Source organism: Propithecus coquereli, unplaced genomic scaffold (assembly GCF_000956105.1).
Source record: "Propithecus coquereli isolate 6110/MARCELLA unplaced genomic scaffold, Pcoq_1.0 Scaffold84, whole genome shotgun sequence".
NCBI classification, from domain to species: domain Eukaryota; kingdom Metazoa; phylum Chordata; class Mammalia; order Primates; family Indriidae; genus Propithecus; species Propithecus coquereli.
The window spans coordinates 2,673,294-2,700,777 of NW_012154618.1; the positions used below are offsets into that span (position 1 = coordinate 2,673,294).

General features: G+C 46.1%; 1 protein-coding gene across 2 annotated transcripts in view; it reads right to left on the reverse strand.

The window, feature by feature from the left end:
- Nucleotides 1-211: 211 nt before the first annotated feature.
- Nucleotides 212-27,484, reverse strand: part of CASP7 (caspase 7, apoptosis-related cysteine peptidase) — a 45,449-nt gene continuing 18,176 nt past the window's right edge. For both annotated transcript variants that reach the window (XM_012663929.1, XM_012663930.1), the window contains exons 3-7: nucleotides 8,428-8,564; nucleotides 7,906-8,034; nucleotides 5,110-5,285; nucleotides 4,614-4,743; nucleotides 212-1,088 (exon numbers count right to left, since the gene is read on the reverse strand). In XM_012663929.1, coding sequence (XP_012519383.1) covers nucleotides 862-1,088; nucleotides 4,614-4,743; nucleotides 5,110-5,285; nucleotides 7,906-8,034; nucleotides 8,428-8,564 — 799 coding nt within the window. In that variant the 3' untranslated portion in view covers nucleotides 212-861. The remainder of the gene's footprint in view (nucleotides 1,089-4,613; nucleotides 4,744-5,109; nucleotides 5,286-7,905; nucleotides 8,035-8,427; nucleotides 8,565-27,484) is intronic.

The window sequence follows — 27,484 nt, forward strand, 5'->3', positions numbered from 1 at the left end:
ACCATGCCTCTTCCCATTATCCTCAGAGCCTTAGGTGTGGTAACAGATTCTTGCTATTTGGCTTCTCTTTTATCATCTACGTAAGTCAATTTCCTGTATGAAATCCTCTCTACTGGCCGGCCACGGTGGCTCTCACCTGTAATCCCAGCAGTTTGGGCGGTCAAGGCAGGAGGACTGCTTGAAGCCAGGAGTTTGAGATCAGCCTGGGCAACAAAGTGAGACGTGTCTCTACAAAAATAACATAAAATAAAAATTCCCTCTATTGAGGGAACAGAAACACCTAAAATGGTTTCTGTTTTCCGGACTTGATCCTGACTGATACATATTAGAATCGTTAAGTTTTTTTCTCCTCTTAACATGTGTGGGAATTTATGCATGAGAATCTGCCCTAAGCCAGTGAAAAATCACTCAAGTCACACGCAATACCCACTTTCTACAATACAGGCCAATATTGCCTCTTCTATGTCAAACACGGGGGTTCTCTTTGCTGAGTGCAAATATGACTCTGACTTTACCAGTGTCACCACCAGTCACAGTGGACAAAGCCCAGAGCCTTCTCCAGAGGTCACTTTTGTTGCACGTACTAAGGGCAATAACAAGGTGAAAGAAATACAAAGAGAAAATTAGTCTTAAGAGAAAATTACGAAGTCATCAAATGAATAACATTGTAAAAAAAAAAGTCTCTGAAAATTCAGAGAACATACAACAGCACCAGAAAGTTTCCTCCCTGTTGAATCAATAAATTTTCCTGAAATTAAAATCCTGTAGAATTTCCAGATATTTCAAGAGCATTAAAAAAGAATCTTGATTCATCGATGAATGATCCATAGTTCTGAGCTAGGATGCACCCTGGCATGGTTACTAACAGAAGTAGAGTTCTTTGGTGAGCATGGAGACCACGCATGGGATCTGCTTCTTCTCATGGAAGCGTGGGTCATCAGACTGGGACTCGAAGTCCCTGGCCACCCTGTTGTTCACCCTGGTGAGGATCTGCATAATCTCCAGGTCTTTCCCATGCTCCTCCAGGACGGAACAGAGGGCCTGCACAAACCAGGAGCCTCTTCCTGGGCTCCTCCATGAGTAATAGCCTTCAACAGGAGAGAAAGGAGAAGATCAATCAGCTGATTCTGCTAGCTGCTCCACTCACCTAGGACAACAAGCTTTCAGTGTTGGGGCTTTCGCACCTACTTTTCGGAAATTATTTCACTCTACTCTGCACACAAGTCACCAATGAGAATTATGCTGGTGTTTACGCTGGTGTGCTCAGAGAGTAAACATCTTTGATTTAGAGGGTTGCATGAAGATGCTAAAAAATGCTTTGGAAAGTGTTCCAGCATAGAACACGACATCACAAAGGGCCAGTGTTGGTGGATGCTGCCAGGGAACCCTCCTGCATCGGTTTTGATGGATGTACCCGCATGATACATATCCGATACGTGAGTGAGTGCGAGACCAATCTGCACATGAAGACTTCCAAAAGAAATGTCGGGGGACCACTCTGTAACTCTGGAACTCCTCGCCACCCTTTTGGGGTCAGTGCTACTTTCTAATCTAAACCTAGAGAAGGAATCTGCAGGGAACCTCGGAGAATTCTGAGATGTGTTCTTGTTTCTGGGGGACACAGAACTAGAGTTGAATCCTGCTAAAGAAATCCAGAGGCAAGAGGTAGCTAAACGCCCAACTGTCTTGGGGGTAGAGCCCTGGGAGGGCTGGCACTGTCGGGGCACGGCATGTGTTTCTCGTGGACCACACATGGTCTAGGGGAGAGGAAGCTGGCTCTTGGGTTGTCCTGGGTCCTGCCTAAAAGTCCTGTTGAAAGCGCAAGGAGACATCAGCAGAAAGAGAACGCACAAGTACCCTGGAGGATGCCCAGGAGCTGAGAAGGAGTCACAATGCCTAAGCAGGGACAGAGCAGCAGGGAACACAGGAACTCGAAAGCCCCCAGCTTTAAACATCTGGTCCACAGCATGAGAGATCAATGACTTGAGACTCACGTCTCCCCCTCTCCCATCCTCTCCCTCCTTTCCTCCCTCCCTCTCATATTTGACCCTGAAAGAATCTAAAGAGCAATCTGGCAAGTGGGAGAAGAGGTGAGAAAGCTGAAGGCCCCCTTAGCACCTTAGCCCTGTAGCAGGTCTGATATGGAACTGGGAGAAATTTAAACCCATCTCAGGTTCGGGGTTTTTAGTTATTATCTCGGACTGGACGTTCAGGTTACAGTATCGCAACTGTTTGTGACTTTAGAAAGTGACCACAATATGGTCTAGTATCTTAGCACGAGGAACAAAGCTATGAACATGCTGGAGTTTTCATCCAGGGGCAAGGGAAGATTCCACCTCCTTCCCACGGCCCCAGTTTAAAAGGACAGCGTGAGACAAAATAAAGTCGTGTTTGGTTTACATGACGAGCTTGATGAGAACTAAGTTGTCATCATCATCTCTAACAAATAGTTATGGAATCAATGTACAATAAACAGAAATAACCTGCGTGTGTCAAGTGATTGAGTCCACTTAGAATTCTCTCCTGCAGCTCATGGTATTGGAAACTACCAGCATAAAGCTTGACCTTAGTGGCATGATAATGCATTTCATTTGTGGGGAAGAGGGGGTCACACATATTATTTCATTCAATTTAATAACCTGTGGGGGCGCTCCAGGCTCATATCCTCTAAGCCCTGTTCTACAGGGTCTTCAAGGTAACCACTCGAAAATACAAGTCTCATCCTATGATTCCCTGACCTAAAACAGTTCCCTCGCACCCCCTCACCAGGGTGAAGTTCGGGCTGCTTAGCACAACACACAGAGCCCTCCACGACGGAGTCCCTTGCCTACCTGTCCAGGTTTGACCCTTGCCATGACGCGTCACACCTTGTGCTATGGACTGAACTGTGTCCTCCCAAAATTCACTTGTTGAAGCCCCACCCCACAATGTGACTGTGTTTGGAGACAGAGCCTTTATGGAGATAATTAAATGAGGTCACAAGGGTGGGGTTGTGATCCAATAGGATTGGTGTCCTTATAAGAAGAGACAGCAGAGAGCTCATTCACTCTTGCTCTCTCTCTCCCTGCCATGTGAGCACACAGCAACGTGACCACTTCAAGCCAGGAAGGGAGTCCTCGCCAGAAACCAAATGGGCCAGCACCTTGATCTTGGACTTCCCAGCTTGCATAACTTAGAGAACTAACTCTGTTGTTTGAGCCACCCAGTCTAGAGTATATTGCTATAGCAGCCCAAGCAGATTGACATACCCTGTGCCAGCCTGAGTTTTACCCAATGCATCAGGCTGCTTGACCCCTCAGCACTCTGTCTGGCAAGCCACCCTTCTCTTATCCCGGTTTGAATTTTTAGGGCTCAGTTACAGCAGCTCATTTTTAGGATAGCCTCTCTCACCTGCCTCCCTGGAAGAGTTCACCTTCCTCCTTTAGTTCCTGCAGACCTTGCTTGGAGCACCTGTGACTCTACCACTGGGTTTGTTTACACAGACACATACCCCTATGACCCCGCTCCCTCTCAAGAGCAGGAAGATCAAATTATTTTCTATCTTATACCATCCTTAAAACTTGTGAAGAAGTTATCATTCTCAAAAATCTCATCTGTAGATCCCATCAGAGCTGGATTTTCAAACACAACCAACCTATTTATCATAACCAATACGTTTGCACCAAGCGCTCAACAAACCTACTATTAACAGCAGGGAAAATTCTAACTTAGCAATGTTTTACCCAAAACAAAGGAAGGATTTTCATGGAAGAGACTCAGTCAAACACAGTGCTTGGTAAACAATTAGTAGGCTTGCTCATTACTGGCATTTTCTGGTACCTGTGTACAGGTTGCAGGGTAAAGGACACCTGGGCTGAGCCGCAGCTCTGCTGTGTACCCAAATCTCTGTCTGATCTTTGGCACATCACTTAAGCTCACCCAAGCTCAATTTCACCCATAAAATCAGAACAGCAATAACACCTTTTCTAACTACCTACACAATTATTGTAAGGATGACATGAGAAGAAAAACATGAAAAACACTCTAAATTGTAAAGCACTGTAAAAATGTATGTTCTTATAATCACCAATAATAATTGTAACGATAAATGAGGGAATTCAGCCTTCCCGGAGAAAAAAGTGAATACGTCCCTGTGGTGGGCAGAATAATGGTCCCCAGCGATATCTACGCTCTAACCTTGGGACCTGTGAATGTTACCTTAGGTGACAAAGAGGACTTTGCAGATGTGGCTAAGGTTATAGGACTGAGACAGAGCGGTAACCGAGGCGGGCTCTGTCTAATCACAGCCGTCCTTTCCCAGCTGTGGTCAGAAAGAGACCAAAGTGAGGAGAAGGGTCAGAGAGATGTGAGGTTGCTGGATTTGAAGATGGAGGAAAGGGCCACAAGCCAAGGAATGCAGGAGGTTCGAACACGCTGGGCAAAGGTGAGGAAATGGATTTTTCCCTGGAGCCTCCCTGCCAACCCACTCGGAATTCTAACCTCCAGAACTGCAGGGTAAAAGCCGCCACGTTTACAGTAATTTATTAATGCAGCAAGTGGAAACTAAGACATGCCCGAGTCTGCATTCTAATGTTGAAACGGGCTGGCGTGTTAGGGGATGATGGTCTCGGTACCTGGAACTGTGGAGTAAGCGAAGAGAAAGTCGGCTTCCACTGGGATCTTGTATCGGGGATTAGCGTCCGTGTCATTGATGGGCCCGGAGTCGGCCTGGATGCCGTCGTCAAGCTCTGTCCCCCGGCAAGCCTAAATGTCAATTGAAGCAGAGACCACTCCATGGCGCTGGGCACAGAAATGTGCGCTGTTCACTGCTGCGTCCCAGTGCCTAGAACTGTGCCTGGCACATACCAGGGGCTCAGTGACAACGTGATGAACTGATAAATGAATGAATGTTGTGTCGAACACTAAGCAAACAAAGGTGCTGCCGTGTCTTAAACCTTCATAATTTGTGATCCAATGCAAATACCTATGTCAACCATTCGGACAGAAAAACAAAACCCGTGTTTGCATACCCCAGTGCAAACGGCACATAGATTTGTAATAACGACTCCTTCCCTGTCACTGTGTAATCTTTTCCCATTTTCAATTATATTGCTTTTGAAAAGTGATTACCTGAATGAAGAAGAGTTTGGGTTTTTCTAAAAGGGTTTTGCATCTGTCTCCTCTAAAATGGGCTGTCAAATCCTTTATTGGGGTCACACCATCTTTTCCATAAATTAGATTTTCTTCTCCATGGCTTAACAGGATGCAGGCAAAGCAGGCTGAATTTGAATGGTCCTCTTCAGAAGCTGCAAGCAAACAATTCGAACATTGAAGAGTTAAAACACAAGTCTTGTGGGACTTCAGACGCAGTGTGCCCAGAGGTGACCTGGCAGCTGCCACTGACAGAGGGGAGAGGGGAGGGGAGGCGCTGGGGACCAGGCTCCTCTCCAAGGACTGGACTTTATCTGCACTGTCCTCGGAAGAGAATGAGGGGAGGGGAGAAGTTAGAGGGAGGGAGAATTCTAGATTCTCACTCAGTCTGAAAGCAGAATGGGGCTGCCACATGAGGAAGTGAGCCCCGGTGCCACAGGTGTTCAAGCCGCCACAGGAGGCAGAGTATTGGGGCGCTGAAGGGCCTGGCCCTGCTGTTGGCCAGTTCTGTGACGCTGGGCACCTCACTTAGCCATTTTGTGCCTTGCTTTGCTTGTCTGTAAGGTGGAGATCATAGTGTCCATGAAATGAGTTAATTTGTAAAGCAGGTCACATAATAAGCATCATGCAAGTATTTGTTAAAGAAAATAAAATATTATACTAATTGAAATAAGCCAATCACAAAAGGACAAATACTGTATGATTCCGCTTTTAGGAGGTACCTTGAGTAGTCAAGTTCACAGAGAGAAAGTAGAATGGTGGCTGCCAGGGGCTGGGGGGAAGAGGAAATAGGGAGTTAGTGTTTCATAGACACAGAGTTTCAGTTATAGAAGATGAAAAGAATTCTCCAGACAGGCGGTAGTGATGACGACACAACAATGTGAATATACTTAATGCCACTGACCTACATACAGAGGGTAACGATGGTAGATTTTATGTGCATTTTACCACAATTAAGAAAACCAAATTAAAGAAAATAAAAATGCAAGATTGGCTGTCAATGTAGGATACTGAGGAATCACCAATCATGTAGCCAGTTGGCCTAGCTTGAACTCAGTTAAGATTCTGTGATACTAACTAACAAGCATATCCTTTCTTCTTCTCTATGATCAGTGATGGGGGAAGAATAAGATTTAGAATTTCTTGAGCATCTACTATGTGCAGACACTGATGTAGGTATTTTGCACAAGTTATCTTTAATCCCTATAAGAACCACCCCCCACCCAAAATGTAGGTAAGCTTCATTTATCTTTATTTCAATGATAAAAAATGGAATCTTGGAGAGATTTCATAACCTTGTCCAGAGGCGACACAACCTGCTGGAGCCTTGGAGCCAGGTGTCAAGCCCAGGGCACTGCAAAGCCCTGCTGCCTCACTGGTCCCAAACATAGCAAGTGTGGCCTCTCCCACTCTGATCACCGAGACCCCTTTGCATTCGTCTGCATGGTGATTTTTGTATTCGTTTTGATAATAGCGGTACAAGGTGATGGTGATAAAAGCTGGAATTCTTAGCTTATTTTAAGATTGGATGAATTAGGACAGAGTTGGAAAACGAGAATTTTGTCCTCAGTGGAAGTGATTACACATACAGTCAAGAAAAATAACTGCTTTATTGTTTTGATAGGATAATAAATAAGAATTCTCTGATTGTGACATGCTCTGGGCTTGAGTGGAATTCACAAGAACAGAAACTAGAATTGGGACAAGCCCTTATACCTATATAGGCCGTTACACTTGTCAAAGCATGCTCCCAAACTTCCTCACTCCATCCCCAGGAAACAGAAGGAGCTGGTATCATGATCTGCATTTCAGGAAAGCAAAAAAATCAGAAAGATACAGTTGCCTGGCCTGGGTCGTCCAGCTGTTAGAACTTGGGCCACACCCAGAACTGCAACTCTTGATTTCTAGTGCGTTCTATCTTGTGACCTATTAAGGTACAAAAGGTCAGCTTGTAAGATTCATGTTTGAAGAAATTAGGAAAAGATGCTGAGTTTGAAAGAAAATAAATAGAGGGTGTGGTCTTTTCTTTTTTAGCTGCATAGCTAAGAAAAGCAGCAGTGATTTGAACTGTGTTCCTATCTAGTGCCTGTGGGTCCACGTCTAATGCATTAGAAGGATATCACCTTCAAACACTTGCCCTAAGTGCCAGAGTGCCCCATGGCATCCATTAGACAGTGGGATGTAGCAGGAAATGCATTTGTCCTGGCATTGGAAGACCTGACTTTGGGTTCCAATTCTGCCCCTACTAATTATACCTTCAGAATGTCTTTTATCCTCTCTGAAGCTCCATCCTCACATTTATAAAATGGGCATGATAATATTCTGTTGGCCAATGCTGTGGGGGCTGTGTTAAAAATCTCACAAAAAATTAATGAAATAATTTTGTGAATATGTTATATAAAAAAATAGTAGTTCTGAAGTATATGGGGATTATTATTCCCTATCTGCCAGCAGAGAAAAGTTTACACTTAAGCTTCCTTCCGGACAGGATAATACACACTTGTTACTTCCCAGGAATTAGCCTTTTCAAATTGTGACCATTCTGTATATACAGAACCTATTTCTCTTGCCGGAATTTAAGCTGATTTCATCTTTTTACGGAGAGACTGAAGTCTCCTGAGAGACCTGCCTACCCCGGACAGGAATGGACCGGCCAGGAGGAAGGAAGGCTGCCCACGCTGAAATCCCTCTGTCCTGCGAAGACGTCCTCCTGAGACTGCCGGGCCCTGCTCCTCTCGGGGGCGGGAGGAAGCCAGAGGAGCCGTAAGCACTCACCGTGTTTAAGCAGATCTTTCATCATGGCACAGGAGCAGTCATTATAGACGACCACGTCAAAACCCAGGCTCCGGAAGCACTTGTAAAGGGCCTCGGCATCTTTGTCTGTTCCGTTTCGGACGCCCATACCTGCGGGAACCAAGCCAGAGTCCACGGCTGAGCAACCCCTGGCCGAACACCACGTGAGGTGTCTGCAGGCTGGGCGTGAAGTACGTCCCTCCAAGGTCACGATTTACATGAAAATGAGAAGCAAATTCAAAGGAGAGGCTGACAGCCTGCCCACAGCAGATCAAAGCCAAACAGCTCCCCGTTGCTTCGAGTCCCATGTCAGCTAACATAGAAAGTGCGACCTTAGGCTGACGGTTCTCGATTTCCCTGCATCCCTTTGCCGGGGACATATGAATTCCACCTTCAGAGGGAGGGGCTGTCTGTCGCAGTAGGTGCATTTCTCCCGTGAATGTCTGATACAAATTGGAGAAAACAGAAGGGACCAGGAAAGGGTGGCCCACGCCACACACCCACCTGTCACCTTATCGAAGTTCTTGTTGTTTATGATGATGCATTTGCCCAACTTCTCAAAGTTCATGTTATACTGATATGTGGGCACCCGGTCCCGCGTGGTCTTGACTGATTGTTCGGGGACATTTTTCTTCTTCTTACTGGGGAAACACAAAGCCAGTCAGGGGTTGCGGAAGAAGTGTGGACAGAAACGACTTACTTACTCTTGACTTTGCTACTATTAATAGCATGAGAGGGGGGTGTCCAAGAAAGCTGCAATGTCTTTGAGGGAAAGACCTGGGTGGACAGATGGCTGTTTCATTGTCACGTTTAAATGCAACGACAGGATCCCCTGGGAAATTTTGTTAGAAGCCAGAGAAATACAAATTAAAATCACCATGCGATACCAGGACACACCCACCAGAATGGCTACAATGTAAAAGAAACTGAGTGTTCAGCGCCCGGAATTATCATACTTTGCTGGTGGGAACCTACTTTGTACTTCCGTTGTGGAAAATTGGTAGAATCTGCTAACACTGAGCATACACATATCCTGGGACAGAACAGCTTCCCTGGGAAATGCAAACAGGTGCACCAAAGACAGATGCACACACGTTCACAGCAGTATTAATAGTAATAGCCCCAAACAGGAAATAATCAATACGTCCACTTACAGTAAAATGCATAAATTATTGAATCTTCATATAATGAAATACTGTACAATAACGAGAATGAACAAACCACAACCAAGTGAAGCAACATGAATGAATCTCACAAATATAACACAGAGTGAAAGAACCAACATACGAAAGCGTTCCCATAAAGCTAAAATAACTAAGACCTGGTATCAGAAGTCTGGAGATGGTTTTCCCTATGTTGGGAGCGTCAGAGACCAGAAGGGACATACGGACTTACTTGAGTGCGGGTCATATTTTGTTTCCAGGTATGGGTGCTGGTTACACGCGTGTGTCCGTCACTGAAAATGCATTAGTGTGTGTGCACTTTTCTATGTGGATAATTAAGTAACATTTACATTAAAGGGGGAACAAGGAACAGGGCAATTAAAAAGAGAAATCGGGCCGCTCCCGATCTCCAGACGACTGGAGGTCCAGTTTGCCACAAGCCTGGCAAGTGGCACCGTGCTGGGAGCACGGGGCACCGTCAGAGGGCAGAGGAGCACACGTCCAGTGAGAGTTGGGAAGCTGCCTTGAAACCGTCCGCTCCAGTGCGAGCTCCAGGACGGAAGAGATTTTTGTCTGTTCTGAAAATGGCTGAATCCCCGACACCTTGAACAATGCCCAGCACATAAGCTGCTCACTAAATATTTGTTACATGACTGAGCGAATGGAATCTTAACCTCTCATTTTACAGATACGGACAGAGGTCCACAGGGAGGCAGGGGGGTGTCCCAGGCCCCCCAGCTAGGGCTGGGCGGGTCCCAGTGGAACCCTGTGCCCTGGCACGTGGGTTAGGATGATCTGCCTGGCCTTCTCCCGCAGCTCTCAGCCCGAGCTGAAAGAAGCAACGTGAGAGTGAAAATCCAGCTTATTACCTGCCGAACACGGCGCCAGTGCATCTCACTCAAGTGTCCGTGGACTCTCCTCTGTCGGGGTTTCTCAGACTCTCCGAAAGGACAGGGCCTTTCCCCTTGCCACCTCCTACCTTGCTCCAGATTCCAGATTAGCTCTCTCTGTCTGACCTTCAGATTCTGTACTGGTGCTTTTCCACTTCAACTTGACTTTATCCTCCACTTTTATAAGGTCAAATGTCTTCCATGATGCCTTTTTTTTTTCTGAGACAGAGTCTCCCTCTGTCGCCCTGGCTAGAGTGCCGTGGCATCAGCCTAGCTCACTGCAACCTTAAACTCCTAGGCTCAAGCGATCCTACTGCCTCAGCCTCTCAAGTAGCTGGGACTACAGGTGCTCACCATGACACCCGGCTAATTTTTCTACTTTTTGTAGAGACAGGGCTTCACTCTTGCTCAGGCTGGTCTCAAACTCCTGACCTCAAGCAATCTTCCCATCTCGGCCTCCCAAAGTGCTAGGATAACAGGCGTGAGCCACCGTGCCCGGCCCCATGACGCCATTTTAAAAAGAGTAATATCCCAAACCTGTCCCCTTGCCTTCCCCAGGCTCCTCCCTCCCTTCGTGCTCTGTCTGGTGTTAACCTGGGGAAGAAGCGCAGCGTCCCAGGCCCAGGCAACTACAGTGCAGTTTAGGCAAACCCACTCTTCAGCCAACGAGGTAATCCATCGGGGCAGGTGAAATTTCAGAGCTCCCTTTCCTTATCGTTGGGAGAGTCTGCAGGGAGGAGCTGGAACTCTTGGTAAGCTGGACTAGGGGGCAGCAGGTGTGGGGTGGGGAGAAAGGGGCTATTGCAAACGAGACTCACAAATGAAACATTTCCCGGAGGAGAGGAAGAAAGCAGATGGTTGAGAGAACTAAGTGCATGTGCCAAAGTTCAGCAAAAGTGAGCAGGATGGAAACGATGAGAACATTCCAGAAGAGGGATGGTTGGTCGGAAGAGCAGTTCAGAGAGGGCTGGTGAGTCCACGGAGCTTGAAGTGAGGGAGTGAAGGGCTATTCGAGATGCTTCTGCCAGTACCAGTGGCTTCTCCCACTTGGGGGCAGTGGTGGCAACAGTGGCTGGACAGGACCAAGTGTCCTGCGGGGGCTTCCTCTTCAGGAGGCGAGAAGGCAGGAGTCATCGGCTGTGCTGGACAGGGAGGATGGAGTGTGGGGAGCCCAGGCACAGTGGGTCAGGGTTGGCAGGGCCATTTCCTGGAAGTTACCTTAGCCCCCAGGGTTGTCATTGTTTTGGGGGTGGGGGCGGGCAGCAAATGACAAAGGGCAGCTGGAGACCTGGAAAGGGTGAATGCTTTTTATCCCTTCCCTGACAGTAACTGGGGCTTTCCTGGGCTTCCTCCAAACTGACCTTCAGACACGACCTCTCAGGCCTTTTCCTGAAAGTCTTGTTCTGTTAGTCAGCCGGGAAGGCATCGAGAGCAGTGACTGCCATGCCTGCCACTGTCACCTGGGCTTGTGTCCAAGGGTAAATCAACCTCTCTGTACCTCAGTTTCTCATCTGTGGAAGGGAGATGATAACACCCCTCCCGGAATATTTGTAGGGGTTGAGTGAGATCATGTTTGTGTCTTAGACTTGACAGTCATTTCACTGTGCCAGGTTTTCTTTACACTTCCTCCCCATCAGGCAGCCCGAAAGAGTGCCAGACCTGGGGTCAGCCAGAGCTCTGTGTCCATCTGCCGGAGTCACTAAGCCTGTGAGTCGCTGCCATGCCCTTTGCAGAGTGCCAACTTCCACTCCCATAAAACAGAGCCAGCTGCACGCAGGAGGTAAAGGCTTTTGAAAGTGTCACAAAATTCCACCTGCGGTGGAAGCAGGTACCCCCCCTGACGTCTTCTCCCCCTTGGAGGATACGAGTATCAGCAAAGAGAGTTTCTGCGATGTTCAAGGACACACCACGCAGGCAGGGGTAGGATTTATTTCCTTACTGCCGCCCTGTTAATGGCCCGTTGCCAGCATCCTCTGTGCATGTCAAAACATGTGTGCACTGCCTTTCACAGACACGCTGAATCTTGGTCTTCAACAGATGCCTCGGAGGTAGGTATGAATACGCCTTTATAAATTGATAAAAGAGTACAAGGCACGAACTGTGCTAAGGGCCTAGCTAAAAACAAGGCACAGGTCAAGCTAAAAATAATGATAATAACTAGCCACTGTCCCCCTGTTTGCTTCTCTATAATTGCCACTCTGGAGCCACACAGCTGGTGGTCATACAGATTCTTAGCTTTCTCCATAGATAACATCACCTTTTTGAAACCTAGGGGTAGTTTCTGACATACTTCCAGGCCCCGCATTCCAGTGGAACCCCTGACCCACCCGGACCAGTGGTCCATACCAAGGAACTGACTCAACTGGTCTTGTGACCCCCACCCAAGAACCTGGTGAGCAAAGACAACAGTTTCTACTACCGCCCCAACACAGCCAATCAGCAGACTCAATTGCCTACGCCAAACCGTCTTTAAAAACCCTGTCTCCCAAATTCTTGGGGAGGCGGATTTGAGAAATTTCCCCCGTCTCCCCGCTTAGCACTATGTGAAATAAACTCTCTGCCGTAAGCCCTGCTGTCTAAGCGTATTGGCTTCCTCTTGGGCAGCGGGCAAATGAACCTGGTTGGGCAGCAACAGGTAGAGGGGTATGACCATGCCCCTTTTCCAGGCAATAATAACAATGAACATTTGTCAGCGCTTACTATGGGCCTGGTTCTTGTTAAAACTCTCATCTGCATTTTCTCATTGAATCCTGACAGCAACTCAAAGAGGGAGGCAGATGTCATCATAAAACATTTTTTAAAACTCTAAGGGGGAGTCGTGGAGGCTCAGGGCAGGTAATGGGCTCAGGGCTGTGAGCGGGCACAGCAGGTTCAAATACGGCCGGTTGGACCTCAGAAGCTGTCCTCTTGCTCACTAGGCAATGGTGACCTCCAGATGGAAACAGCAGGTTATGAGTTTCCAGGTGAACCCAAACTGCGGCAGGTCACCTGCCTCCAGAGAAGTCATCCCATGTTCCAGGCCCCAGGACCGACAGGGCAGGGCCCAGGTGACCTTCCAGGGGAAGTTCACTCAGCCATCCATCCTAGGAACCGTCGCCCCACAGAAACCACCGAAGTGGTTCAGCCTCCCAGGCTGGGTTGGCAGCTGGCTCAGGACAAATGAAGGTGTGTTGGGAAAGCCAAACTCTAACCTCTTAGAGTCCCAGTTTTCTCACCGGTATTATAAAAACAGGCCAAGTTAACACCGTCACGATCCAGTGGGATAAGAGGTGTGAAAGTGCTCCGAGAACTTCACGTTCAGGATAAATCCAGTGTACTGATGTCACTATTCCTTATTAGTACCTGCCACCTACCGGCCGGGAGCTTTATAAAATCCCCGCCTGTTCTCACAGCCATGCTGATTTTGTACAGATAAGAAAGTTCAAGTTCAGAGCTGGGATGTGATTCCTGGTGATCCAGCCCCACAGCGTGAGCTTGCTCTACTGTAATACTGTTTGTTCAAAGAACTAACACTGTCTTTGATATTAAAATTCAGGACAGGACTTACTCGTGTCTTCCACGTTACTTTTGGGGAAGTTGGAGTATAATCTGTGACCTTTCTTAAACGGGGTCCCTGACCCCTCAACAAAAGCAGCTTCAGGATGGGCTTCCTTCAGCCTTCTCCCCAGCCCTTCAGAAAATACCAAGATGGGATAAAAGCAGAGAAAACTGAATAGGTAAAGTAGGGTTTTTAACATATCAATTGTAATTCACAGCAAGATTCCTGGGTCCTGTAGCTAATTTAAGGTCATTCAAATACCCTAAGAGTAGGATGAAGCCTGGCCGGTTGGAGGTCACGGTTTATGCACCAAAACCCTTTAAGGGATAAAATTCTACTTCTGTCTTCTGCAATACGGATCTCTATGACAACCTCCAAGTAATAACCAAGCTGTGTGGCTTTTTTTAAACTGCGATTAACTCATCCTCGGTGATGAGCAAAACAAAACCAGCAAGCGTGTTTTATAAGAAAAACAGGGTTAGATATAAGTTACGTGAAAAATAAAAGAACTCTGCTTCTATCGGAATAGAATTTGGAAAATTACTGGTTAAAAAAAAAAGAACACAATAGAAGAAAAAAGATAGACACACTTTAAAGAAAACACTGTCCATGGTTATGAAAAGTACCTTAAAATTGAATATGAAATGCGATTCTTACCCCCAGCAAATATCTCAAAATGGCAGTACCTAGCCTGCCCCTAAATTGAACTCTTATTTTACAAAATGAACTTTTAATATCTGCTGCCTCCTTCTGGATTTGAGTCAGTCAATATTCATTTTTCCTTTTAACCAAAATAGCTTACCTAGCCTGCCCCTAAACTGAACTCTCATTTTTCAAAATGACCTTAATATCTGCTTTCTCTTTCTGTATTTGAGTCAATCAATATTAATTTTTCCTTCTAACCAAAATAGCTTTTTGTTAAACCCAGGGCTTCCCAGACCACAGATGTGCATCAGAGAGATTATCAACTCAATCTCATTGAATCCATCCTCCTAAGAAGGGCTGGCCTCGGGGAAACTCCATCCACAGCTTAACTTTGAGGAAGCAAACCCTGATGATCAGCTTAAAGCATGTAACCTGAGACAAATAAAAAGTGGAAATAATAGTTGAGAAGGCATCAGAGAGAAAGCACCGGAATAAAAGGAAGGGAGGGGAACTGAAGTCTACTGCATACAGATAAATCCTGCAAAAATGAGTGTCCAAGAGCTTAGTCTGGGCCCTAAGAGCTGTGATGTTTGGGGCACCTTCTTTCTCCTGGGATCATCCTCCTTTCACCCCCATTCTCCCTTCGAGCCTACGGCGAGAGCCACCATGTTAGGAGAAAGTGATTTCCCATCCCACCCCCTGTGGCCATCACTGATTGGTCCAGGGGCACCTGATCCCCAGGCGGGGCCAATCAGCTCTCTTCCCTGGGAATTTGAGAACTGAAATTGAGAAAAAGCATCAGTCTACATCAAGGTGGCTAAAATGACAGTTGTTGGTGGCCATGTTTCACTATGTGGCCTGAGAAGCCAAGACGACAGATTGGCAAAGTGGAGGCAGAACAAAGCCAACGGATGAGAGCAATGTGGGAATGGAAGAGTGGAGCGGGGCACGGTTGAGCCCAAGATTCCTGTAGCCTCAGTCTTCCTTTAAAAATAGAAATCAGATCCAACATCACCACTTAAAACCCTCGCAGGGCTCCCCGTGGAACTTTGTTCTAGGGTTCCTGGAGACCCCTCAGGATCTCCCCTGCTGGCCATCTGCCGTCCCTGGTGCGGTGCTCCCCTGCTCTGACTGCTCACGGAGGCTCACAGGGTGTGGGACCCAGGAAAGCCAGGGCAGGCTCACGCCCTGCTGAGCTGGAGCTGGGCAAGGGTCCCCCATCTCTGCACACAACAATTCCAGTTCACTGAGCAGCTCACTGGGGCAAGGCCCAAGCCACACCATCTCCTGACCTGACGTCTACTCCTAACTGGCCTCTCTCCAAAGTGAGCTTTTAAATGAATAAAAACAATAAACACAATCACATTAGCTCTCTGCTCAGAGCGGTCCTACAGCCCACAGGGCCTACATGAGTGACAACCCCTCATCTCTTCCCACTCTTTCTTTCCCTGCCTTATTCCACTTTAGAAAACCTTGAACTTGCCCAGCTTATGCCTGCCTCAGGGCCTTTGCTCCTGCTTTTCCTTCTGCCTGGGCTCACAGCTCCAAGAGTCCCAAGTCCCCCTCCTTCACTTCACTGAGATCTCTGCTGCCACCTCCACCCTCTGCCTACACCCCCGCCAACCAGTCACTCTCTGTGTCCTGCCCCTGTTTTAATTACAGAGCTACTGTCATCTCCTGCTAGAGCGTAAACTCCATGAAGGCAGGACTTGGACTAGTTCAATGCTATTCCTCCAGCTTCTAGAATAGTGCCTGGCACATGGTGCTCGGTAATATTTTGTGAATGAGTGAAGAGCGTTTCATGCTGAAGGAATATGATAGGCAAAGGCCTGGACGGCCCCCAGCTTAACCAGGTGCAGGCCTGTCTCAACAGAGCCGTGTCTGGCCTGTGGAGCAGCAGGGCATGTCAGAGGCGCGTGAGGGAAGGGCGCACGGGTGCCTGCGCTTCCATTTTGCCAATTCTTGTCACAAGGCTGCTGCAGAGACGTTAATTAGCTAGAGACTCAGGCTCAAAGATCACGTGTAGGAAGAAAACTGATTTCTGAGAGGGAACTAATCCAGGGCAGCCCCCTGCTGCAGATTCTGCAGGAACACAGGACAATGGTGTCACCGGAGTTTCTTTGGTGTGGGTGGGGACATCTAATACTACTCGAAAACATTTCTGGACGGATGCGTTTTCTTCCCTTATTTCCCTTGACTCTTATTTCCAATGTCGAACCTTAATAGCACACCTCAATGAAAAGAGCTGTCCGGCAGACATAAGTTTATTCAATTAGTCTCTCGCCTTTAGGACAGGTATAAAGTGCCAGTTCAGTCTCCACTCCCTGGCTGGACCAGGGTCTCTAATCAAAATCACACAGCACTGTGAACAAGAATGAGGAAGCTCTCTGTGCTCCAAGGTGGGATGATCTCCAATACGCAGTGTTAAGTATGGAACAAAACAAATGTGCAAAACAGTGGGAACAGTATGCTGCCTTTTGATGAAAACTGAGAAGAAAATGAAATATTTTTAGATTTGCTTACGATTGCATAAAGTGACAATTAAAGATGGTATAGTCAATAAATCCACGGATTCTGGGGCTGGACTGCCTGGGTTTGAATCCCTGCTCCACTACATAGCTGTGTGATCACGGACAAGTTACTTAACCTCTCTGTGCTTCAGTTTTCTCATTTGTGAAAAGGACAAAATGATAGCACCTGCCTCGGAGCTTTTAAACAAGTTTATATTCGCAAAGCACTTACAACAGTGTGTGGCCTGTAGTAAGTGGTAAATAAATGTCATGGTTATTACTGATGTTATTCTTGTATATCAGTGAGAGTAGTTACCTGTGTTATGGGGAACACGGTAGCAAGAGTGGGAGGAAGAATTTTGACTGTTTATTCTTTTTTATTATATGCAAATCAGTTAATTATTTAAAACATTAAACTAAAATTTACCATTTAATAGTTAAAAGTCACTTGCTGCAAATGGATTTCAAGATCTGGCCTATTTTGAAGATTACTGGATTCACTTTTTGGCTCCGTACGCGCCCCATTTTTCTGTGGCTTGACCCTTCTCCTTAGCCTTTTAAATTTCTTACTCTTCTGTGTGCCAACAACAATAATAAATACGGTTATAATAAATACCATTTTGGATCACTTACTGCTTTGCATACATTATCCCATTTAATCGTTAAAAACAATTCTGTGAGTCATTAACCCCATTTCACAGAGATTAAATCAGCTTGTCTAAAATCACATAGCTAGAAAGGAGCAGAGCTCGGATTTATTCTGAGACCTAACACCAAGTCTCCCATTCCAGCGTCTCTCACCTCTGTTAAAATTCAGATTCCCAGGCCTTGCCCCAGCCCTAGAGAATGCGAGTCTTGGGCCAGCCTGGGCATCTTCCTGGAGATGCTCAGACCCTCTGAAGTTGGAGGGCCACGGCAAGAGGCTGTCTGCCGGCTGCACTGTATGGGCCCTCTTGGCTCAGATCTTTGACTGCTGTCTCTGATCTCCTTTCAAGACCCTCAGCTATTTCCAGAGCCCATGGGAGCAGAGATGTCGGCCCCACGTCCTGCGCGGTGGCCATTCACACGCCTGTGCAGGGCAGGGAGCACCAGCTCACTCTACTGCATCAAATGCCTCTCCGAGTGGGCGCGGTCCTTTGGCCCCTTGGCTCTGGGCCAAAAGGTGGAGCCTGACCTGCCTCAGGAAGCGTGGCCTTCTGGAAGGTGCCCCTCGGCAGAAATGCGGGTGTATTTAGGGTCATGGGTAAGATTGATGACTCTCTGTGAAACCTGCAAGGTCTCCTAATAGTGACAGCTGAGCTGAACATTAAACTGAAATTAACCACCAAAATGCTTCCAGAAAATGTCCCTGCAGGCATGTCTTCCTTAGAGTCTCCTTTGTTTGTAACAAAACATTTGGAGTTCCCAGGGCAGCCTTGTGTGAGCAGCAACACACTCTCACAGCCAGATGAGGGATGCTTTGTGACCCCAGTCCTAGCAGACAGGAAAGAGTTACTGTCTGTTTGGAAATCAGCTGCTGGAGCCAAGCAGATCGCCAGATAAACAACTGCTATTGGACAGAAGAAACCGCCTTAAGGGCTCCAGGGAGACTGTGCTAATTAATTAGCCAGCTGCAGAAAGAAGCAACAATCCACAGCTCAGCCCGCAGGTTCTCCCAAGGTTGGGCACCAGGGAGGGGGGGGTAAGGAGGGAAACAAGAAGCTTTCAAAGATCTAGATTAGAAACGTCTTCAGCTGAAAACCAACCCAAAGACAAGACTTTCTAAAAGTGGCTGTTCTTGTTGCTGCAGGTTCCTATGGCCTTTCTGCAGAAGATGCTGGAACATGTGAGAACTGCTGTCACACAGACCCCCGACGGGGGCTAGAGGGCAGAAAGAAAAGCCCACCGAGATTGTTTCAGGTCCAGATCAGCGGACACAAGTCTTTCATCCTGAAGCTGATGAACGGTGCAAACGGTGGAGAAACAAACCATTTCAGGTTATCTCTTAAGTCGCCATGAACAAGGATCATGAGTACTTTCAGAGGCCTGTGCTTTGCAAAGTGAATCCACAGCCATTATCCTGTTGATTCTGCAAAGTACAGACGAGAGGCGTAGAAAGACAAAGCAACTAAGACTGGCCAGGGTATTTTTTAAGCCAGATTCTATCACTTCCCATTCTATCCAACCCCCCTCTTTTATCTCCCTTCGCTACTGCTCTGCCGATACACCTAGCTTTGTTTTGGCCCTTTTGACATTCTGAAGGCTTTCTCCAAGATTACGTTGCTGAGAAGAAACACAGGATTCTTGTTTGGGAACTTGCCATTAAGTGCAAAGTCCGTGATAAACCAGCCTGGTGAATTAAAAGTTCTAAATCCTCTTAAAAGCTTGTGTTCCACAATTCATCGCTGATTTAAAAAAAAATAAATATGGCTACTACATCACCGTGTTCAGTGCCAGACAAACAAGATCACAACAAACTATGATATCCCCGCAGAATGACTTACTAAGCGCACTTAAGTGTGCACTAAAATGCAGTGGGAAGCTGATTAACGGAGCAGGCTGAATACGGTGCTTCCTACCCACCCTTACTGTTTCTGGGTGTTACACTTCCTCACCAAGGTGGGCAAGGACCATTATCTTCGTTTCCCAGATGTGGTCAGCTAGGCATAAACCTCACTAGGAACACAGACGATGCCAGCATTGACGATCTGGAAGGAACCAGATTATCCTAATTTCTCAGGCAGAGCCATTTCTTGCAACCTCAGATTTCACAGTGCGGGGCCAGCTCAGTGATTTTCACTACAACAAAGCCAAGAGTCGAAAAAATTACAGCCAAGCTCTGATGGGTACTTCCACGGAAAAGGCCTCCTTGAAGAGCCTATCGCAACTCATACCAGAAAACAGCACAGGATAAAAGTATTCTGCGTACTTTACGATGAAGTGAAAAACCTTAGAAAGTGTACAATGGATTTAAACAATCCACTCTGGGTGCGCGTATGATTTTCCCCACCATTGGAGTGGATAAATATAGGTTTTATCCTCTTACAGATCCCCTGGGCTGCTCGAAACGTGAATTATGCCTTTCTATATTTGGAAGGCAATATAAGCATGCAAACCCACTCCTATTTATTTTCTACAGCATCTCCGTGAATAGGGTTCCCGGTAGCGCTGTCTGCTTGCAGACATTCATCAGCATGAAAGTAAACACACCACCAGGCTCACATCTCCCCCCGGGGCTGTTTCATTCGGAACTAGAGCTCTGGTTTTCGTAGATGCTTTGTCTAAATATTTTTGGGATGATTCATTCATGGTTTCAACATTTCAACAGAGGGCATCCCCACAGTCCTAACATACCAAGGCACAGAGCAAGACAGAGAGGGAGAGAAAGAGTGTAGGCGGTACCTAGCGTCTTCATCTGAAAGCAGCCCCCTTTGCATCAGAACTAGGCTCCGCTCTGCGACGACAGGGAGTGAGTTTCCTTCTTCTCTGTAATAATAAAAACTCAACATGCTTGGAGCTCAGCAGGGGACAGAAGACTGGCACAGGCCGCCTGGCCCTGAAGGCCTGTGACTGAATCAGCAGTGAACTGCACGCTGGAGTTTTCCATAGGACCATTCAAACTCGGGCTGGGAAGGTCACACTGGCCTCCCCCTTCTCTGCTGACCGGCAGAAATGCCCCGGCTCCCCATTGTGGCACCCCCCCCAGCCCGGGACGGCTCCCCATGGAAAAAGCAACTTTCTATGAGCATAGGGTCCAGAGGGAAAAAACCAAATTTCCACAGCATGCAGTCAGGAGCACAATCTTTAAAAGTGAAAAACTGGAAACAAGAGGGGAATGGCTAAGCAAAAGGTGGAGTATCGATAGAATAAAATACCACACAGCTACTTAAAGCTGATGAGCGTGCACACGCGGTCAACCCACCGAAGCGCCAAATCTACAAAAGGCTGCAAAACAGCACACGCGTGAATGGCAAAATATGAAAAACTGTATGTGAGTAAATGAACAAAGATGGGAAATGAGTTTGTGGTGAATCAAACAGTTCATGTCTATTGGGTTATTTTTTCCTTTTACTCAAACTAATAATACAATTAACAGAAGACTACGGAGGCATACCAAATCCCTTACTTTTCAAATGAGACATATAAACACTTTCCAGTGGTCTTGCATGAAGTGAATGATCCACTACACTCTCCCATCTCAACCCTCCAAATGCAACAAGGAAAACGTGAACACGCAAAGCCCAAAACTCTGATTAAGCAAACTGCTCTGCGATGCTTTTCTTAATTCCCTGGTTCAGGGCCACAGTCCAGGAAAGGTTCACACTTGACGAAGTAAGGTCACAACACCTGCTACCCTGGGCAAAGCCTCCCTGTCAGATCAGCTGCCATCCTCAGGTCTCCGAACAAGAGAGAAACTGGCTCTATCCATTTTTCTCTGAAACTCATTTTGCAAAAATACACTGACATGGAGAAACAAACTATTTAAAATAGGCTAAGAGAAGAATAGGTCCCCTTCCCCCAAACTTATCAACCTCCACATTTCCCTCTTCCCGCTAAAAAAAGGTATACTGAGGCCTCTGACAATAAAAATTGACAAAGGACTTTAAAAAAAAATCACCCAGGGGAAATAAAGGGCTGAACTGTCTTTAAATAGCCTCATAGATTGAGTGGAAGGTATAACGATATATCTGTGTTACGGCTGCAGGGTCCAGCTTTTAGACCGGCTAACATACTTCGGTCCTCATCCGTACAAAACCACTTCATCCATCTTTTTCTCTTTCGGCTGAGCAGCATACAAACTCACCGTCACAGATCCCTGCCAGACAGAAAACCAGCAAGCTCCAGGGTTTAAATGTACAACGCCCTACCTGCGTATACATTTCTTACTTGTGGTCACATGTTCACGTGAGAAGCAACCGGTTGTATTTTCATAGTACTTTTCTACTAACCACACTTAATTTTTCTAAACTAGTAAGTGTTTTAAATTTCCGCTACAATGAAAACGTGGATTATTTACCTCCTCTTCTTACTTTTTCTTTTCATCTTCATTTTTCCCCTCTAGAAAGAGTAGCAACCTAAACCAACTGGAGGCATCTTACATATGTGAAAGATACGGCTTTGCAGTTTCTAGACCCTGGGACTGTTTCAGTGCTGCCTGCTCACTGCTCCTGAAACGTGCATCTGGCCCTCTCGGAAAGTCCCCTGCCAGCCCTGTTGGAACAGCTGTCCCTGTACCACCCCTCAGCTGAAATGAAGCAGAAAGGGAGCAATTTACATGAAGAATTAAATTTGCTGATCCACTTGGGTGGAAGAAAAAAACCTGCTCCGTGGGTGGATTAATGCAGTTGAACGGCTCGACGCCACCACAGCTGTGAGTAGCTCTTGATGTAAGCAGGGAAAGCCCTGGACCCCAAGTTAGGCCTGAGTCTTGATTGTGGTCCTGCTGGGTGACTACACTTAACCTCTCTGCTCTTACTTTCCTGGGTCATAATGAAGGAAATGAGATAAATGATCTTTTAAGGGGTCTTTCAGTTTTAACATGATTTTACGATTGCTTCCTCATCCGGTACATTCAGTAATTCAGGAAACTGACAGTTACTTTAATTCTCACGACAGTCCTGTGGACAGGTATTAATATCTCTATTACACAGATGAGGAAACTGAGGCTCTGAAAGGTCATGTGACTTGCTACAGTCCCTCAGCTAGTGAGTGAGGCAGCGCCAGGATCCGAACCCAGGTTGTCCGACTCGACTCTACCACTTCCATGACCTTCTGTGGTATGACCACTGCTTCGTGTGGCACTAAATCTCTATTACTCTCTCTGTACAAATCTGGGAGATAGGCATCCAGTATTACGGCGGTTGAAACTGAGGGCTTCCTTTATGGAAAAGTAAATGGCCTGGGTATATTTTAATGTTCATAATTTTTTAAGGGGGCCCAGACCTGGCCTTTTTCAATCAATAAATGTCACTACACAGCTTTTGCTTAATTTGGAACATATTCTTTGGAACAAGGTCTGCCTTCTTTATTCTGGTCTCTAATTCCAAAGCATTTGCTTCTTCTGACACATTCTCCCTGTTCTCTGAATGAAAATGTATGTTGCCTTGGTCTACCTTGTAGTTATACAAATAACACATTTTTTTTTATAGGGACCTGCTTACATATAACACTCACTAGTGGAGAAGACCAAGATGCAGCCAGGAGAGAGAGCTGTAACCAAGTGGCATTTATTAACCACCCTCCAGGGGGACAAAGGATAGAAAACAAAGCTGATGCCGAGGATAAGGCTCATGCGATGGAAACAGTGCCTCAAAATTCGGAAGTTTATCGAATATTGAGAATGAGCCTTTTCTCCTGCCCTCTTCCACTGCTGACCTGGAAGATAAACAAACCCCTCAGCAGGGACACAAGAGGCTCCACCAGACTCTGGGGGAAATCTGAGACTGTGAGAAATCTGTTTGCTACTTTGTTTTGTATTTTCTTGAATTCTGACCTTGAGCGCAGCTCAGAAAGAAGCCTCTGATTTCTCAGGTTCCTAGAAGAGAACATCTCCTGGGCTGCTGGCCAGGGCTTGGTCTTGGACCTACAATGGCTTCCAGGGCCTATGTGATCAAGACAAACTCACCCCGTGCAGGGCTTCCACCCGCTGTCCCAGACGGAAGCTGTCGGTGGCCTGGCCTGACCATCATTTCCACCCTGGCCCCGAGGCTCTGCCAGTCCCCCGCTACCCCCACTGCCTTTTTCTGACAACTCAAGTTCCAACTCTAGTTCTCCCTATCCTTCCCCTCCCTAACCTCCCGCAGCTTCTTCAATTGTATCCTGCAATTCAGCAATTAGTTATTATTGTCTGTAGCTGTGCCTAAGCATTTAATAAAAACCTGACTTTCTATCTAGGGCAAGGACTACATGGATAACTCAGATGGCAGGTCACCTGCGCTAGGTGCTCGAGGGGTGCCTTTCCATCAAGAGAGACCCCTCTTCAAGTGCACAGATGACCCTAGACCTTGTTCTGTAGACTACGGTGCATAATGAATGTAGACTATCCCCATACTTATCTCCTCTAAATAATTTTTTAAAAACCATTAATTACTAATTTTATAACTATCTTGAATATTTTTTCCTTTGTGATTTTCTGTGTTTTCCAAATGTTCTTCAATAATCAGAAAATTAGAAAAACATCTTAATTTTTTCTTTTTTAAGAAAAGTAAAGAACAGGCTCGATTACTCAGGGCCATGGAATGGAAATAAAACGATGCTGTGCTGCCATCTAGTGGCGATGAGGCAAAAGAGCCACGACTGGTCTGATGGCTTAGAACTAAAACATCCGGCCTCCCACCCGGGTTTTTGTGGGAATGGGGGATTTCTGTGTCCCACAATCCTTGCGGCCTACAGGGAGAGGCAGGTGGGCAGACTGGTCTTCGGTTAGAGACTGGTGGGGGCGCCACCGCCTCCTCCACTACCTTACCTCCACTGCGCACCTTCGAGAAGGCAGCTGGGCATGGGATGGGGGAAGGGGCCTGCACCAGCTGCAAGGAGCGTCCAGGCGAGCCAGCGACGCCCCCACGCGTTGCACCCCCTACTCTGACAGTGGGATACATAGTGCCCCCGAAACCGCAGAGGGGACCCCGCGATATTTACTGTTTATTTTGATAATATGAAGCTTGATGTCGACATGAGTCATGCTATAAAAAAGGTACAGTGGACTGGAATGTAGATGATCCAGGCGTATTTTCCTTTCAAAGGACTTAAAGCGGGGGGCGGGGGACGGGGAGATGGTACTACAGACCACATCTATTTCTGCAAAATAAAGGGTCCTTTTAGGCAGAGGGCTTCCAGCTGGTACTCAAAGACTTTCCAAGGGGTGCAGATGCAGCATCTTACCCAGTAATTAACCAGATCCTCAACTTCCATTTGTATTTTCTTCTAAACTGCTCTGAGACCCCATCTTCCCTTTCCCATTCTCCCATCTCCCACTGTGTAAAAGAAGGGCAGACTTCCTCACCCACCCTGAACCTTACTTACACCATGATGAAACTGTAAACAGGTAAAACACGCCTATCTGAGAGTCTCCTAGAATCAGGCACTGGGGTGGGGCTGCCTGCTTACTCATCAGTCTGATAAGGGGGAAGTAGGCATTAGAAATGGGAGTATTTGGGACTACATTGGGCTGTTCCAAAGTGCAGGCACATCTCAGAGATATTGCAGGTTCAGTTCCAGACCATCGCAACACAATAAAGCAAGTCACTCGAATTTTTTGGTTTGTCAGTGCATGCAAAAGTTATGTTTACACTGGACTGTAGTCTATTAAGTGTGCAATGGCATTATGTCTAAAAAAAAGTACGTATCTTAACTTAAAAATACTAACGATCATCTGAGCCTTCAGCAAGTTGTAATCTTTTTGCAGGTGGAGGGTCTTGCCTTGACGTTCATGGCTGCTGACTCATCAGGGAGGTGAGTGCTGAGGGTTGGGGTGGCCGTGGCAGTTCTTAAAATAAGACGACAATGGAATTTGCTGCATTGATTGACTCTTCCTTTCACTAAAGATTTCTGTGTAGCAAGTGATGCTGTTTGAAAGCAGTTTACTCACAGCAGAACTTCTTTCAGAATTGAAGTCAATCCTCTCAAACCCTGTGGCTGCTTTATTGATTACGTTTATGTAATATTTTAAAGCCTTGGTTGTCATTTCAAAAATGTTTCACAGCATCTTCACCAGGAATAGATTCCACTCAAAAAACCAATTTCTTTGCTTACCTATAGAAGTAACTCCTCATCTGTTCAAGTTTTATCGTGAGATTACAATAATTCGGTCACATCTTCAGGCTCCACTTCTAAGTCTCTTGCTATTTCTACCACATCTGCGGTTCCTTCCTCCACTGAAGTCTTGAACCCCTCCAAGTCATCCGTGAGAGTTGGAATCAACTTCTTCCAAACTCCTGCTAATGTTGATATTTTGATCTCCCATAAGTCACAAATGTTCTTAAAGGTAGTTTGAATAATGAATCCTTTCCAGGTTTTCAATCTACTTTGCCCCAATCCATCAGAGGAATCACTATGGCAGTTATAACCTTATGAAATGTATTACTTAAATAAGACGTGAAAGTCAAAACTACTCCTTGATCCATGGGCTGCAGAATGGATGTTTGTGTTACCAGGCACAGAACAACATGAATTTCCTCGTACATCTCCATCGGAGCTCTTGGGTGATCAGGTGCATTGTCAATGAGCAGTAATATTTTAAAAGGAATCTTTTTTTCTGAGCAGTAGGTCTCAACAGTGTGCTTAAAACATTCAGTAAACCATGTTGCAAGCAGATGTGCTGTCATCCAGGCTTTGTTGTTCCATTTATAGAGCACAGGCAGAGTAGATTTCACGTAATTCTTAAGGGTCCTAGGATTTTCAGTATGGTAAATGAGCATTGGCTTCACCTGAAAGTCACCAGATACATTATCCCCTAAGAAGAGAGTCAGCTTGTCCTTTGAAATTTTGAAACCAGGAATTATCTTCTCTTTCCTAGCTAGGAAAGTCCTAGATGGCGTCTTCTTCCAATAGAAAGCTGTTCCTTCTACACTGAAAATCTGTTGTTTAGTGTAGCCATCAATTAGCTTAGCTAGGTCTGGATAACTTGCTGCAGCTTCTCCATCAAAACTTGCTACTTCATCTTGCATTTTTATGTAATGGAGACGGCTTCTTTCCTTAAATCTCATGAACCGACCTCTGCCAGCTTCCAGCTTTCCTTCTGCAGCTTCCTCACCTCTCGGCTTCATAGAATTGAAGAGAGTTAGAGCCTTGCTCTGGATTAGGCTTTGGCTTAGGGGAAGGTTATGGCTGGTTTGGTCTTCTATTCAGATCACTAAAACTTTCTCCATATGGGCAATAAGGCCATTTTGCTTTCTTATTATTCCTGAGTTCACTGGAACAGCACTTTTAATTTCAATCAAGAACTATTTCTTTGCATTCACAATGTGGCTAATTGGCATTAGAGGCCGAGCTTTCAGCCTAACTTGGCTTTTGACATGCCTTTCTCACTAAGCTTAATCATTTCTAGCTTTTGATTTAAAGTGAGAGACTTGTGACTTTTCCTTTCACTTGAACACTTAGAGGCCATGGTAGGGTCATTAATTAAACCAATTTCAATACTTGTGTCAGGAAATAAGGAGGTCCGAGGAGAGGGCAAGAGACCGGGAATGGCCAGTGGGCGGAGCAGTGAGAACACACACAACATTTATTGATTAAGTTCACCATCCGATTGTTATGGGCGCAGTGTGTAGTGCCCTAAAACAATAACCACAGTAACACCAAAGATCACTGCTCATAGCTCACCATAACAGATATAATAATGAAAAGTTTGAAATATTGCGAGAATTACTAAAATGTGACACAGAGACATGCAGTGAGCACATGCTATTGGAAAAATGGTGCCAAGAGACTTGCTTGACACCGGGCTGCCCCAGAAACCTTCGATTTGTGCAAATTGTAATTATCTGTGTAGCACAACAAAGTAAAGCGCAATACAATGAAGCATGCCTCTAGATATTGAAAAATATATATGACAGAATGGACTAGAAGTGACGATGGGTCTTGTTTAATGACTCTTCCTCTTTCATCCTCTGATTATTCCCAAAGATTTTTCACTGTTGCGCTCAAGTCCCGTGAGAACAAACACTGATTTCAGGAGGTAAACACAGGGCAGGGCTTTGCACCCTTTCCTTCCTCCTTTCCTCCAACCATCCATCTGTCCGTCCAACCATGTGTTCATCCATCTATCCATCCAGCCAAGAATCAGAATTTAAAAACAAGATGATTGTCTCAGGGATACCTAATAACACATTTATTTAT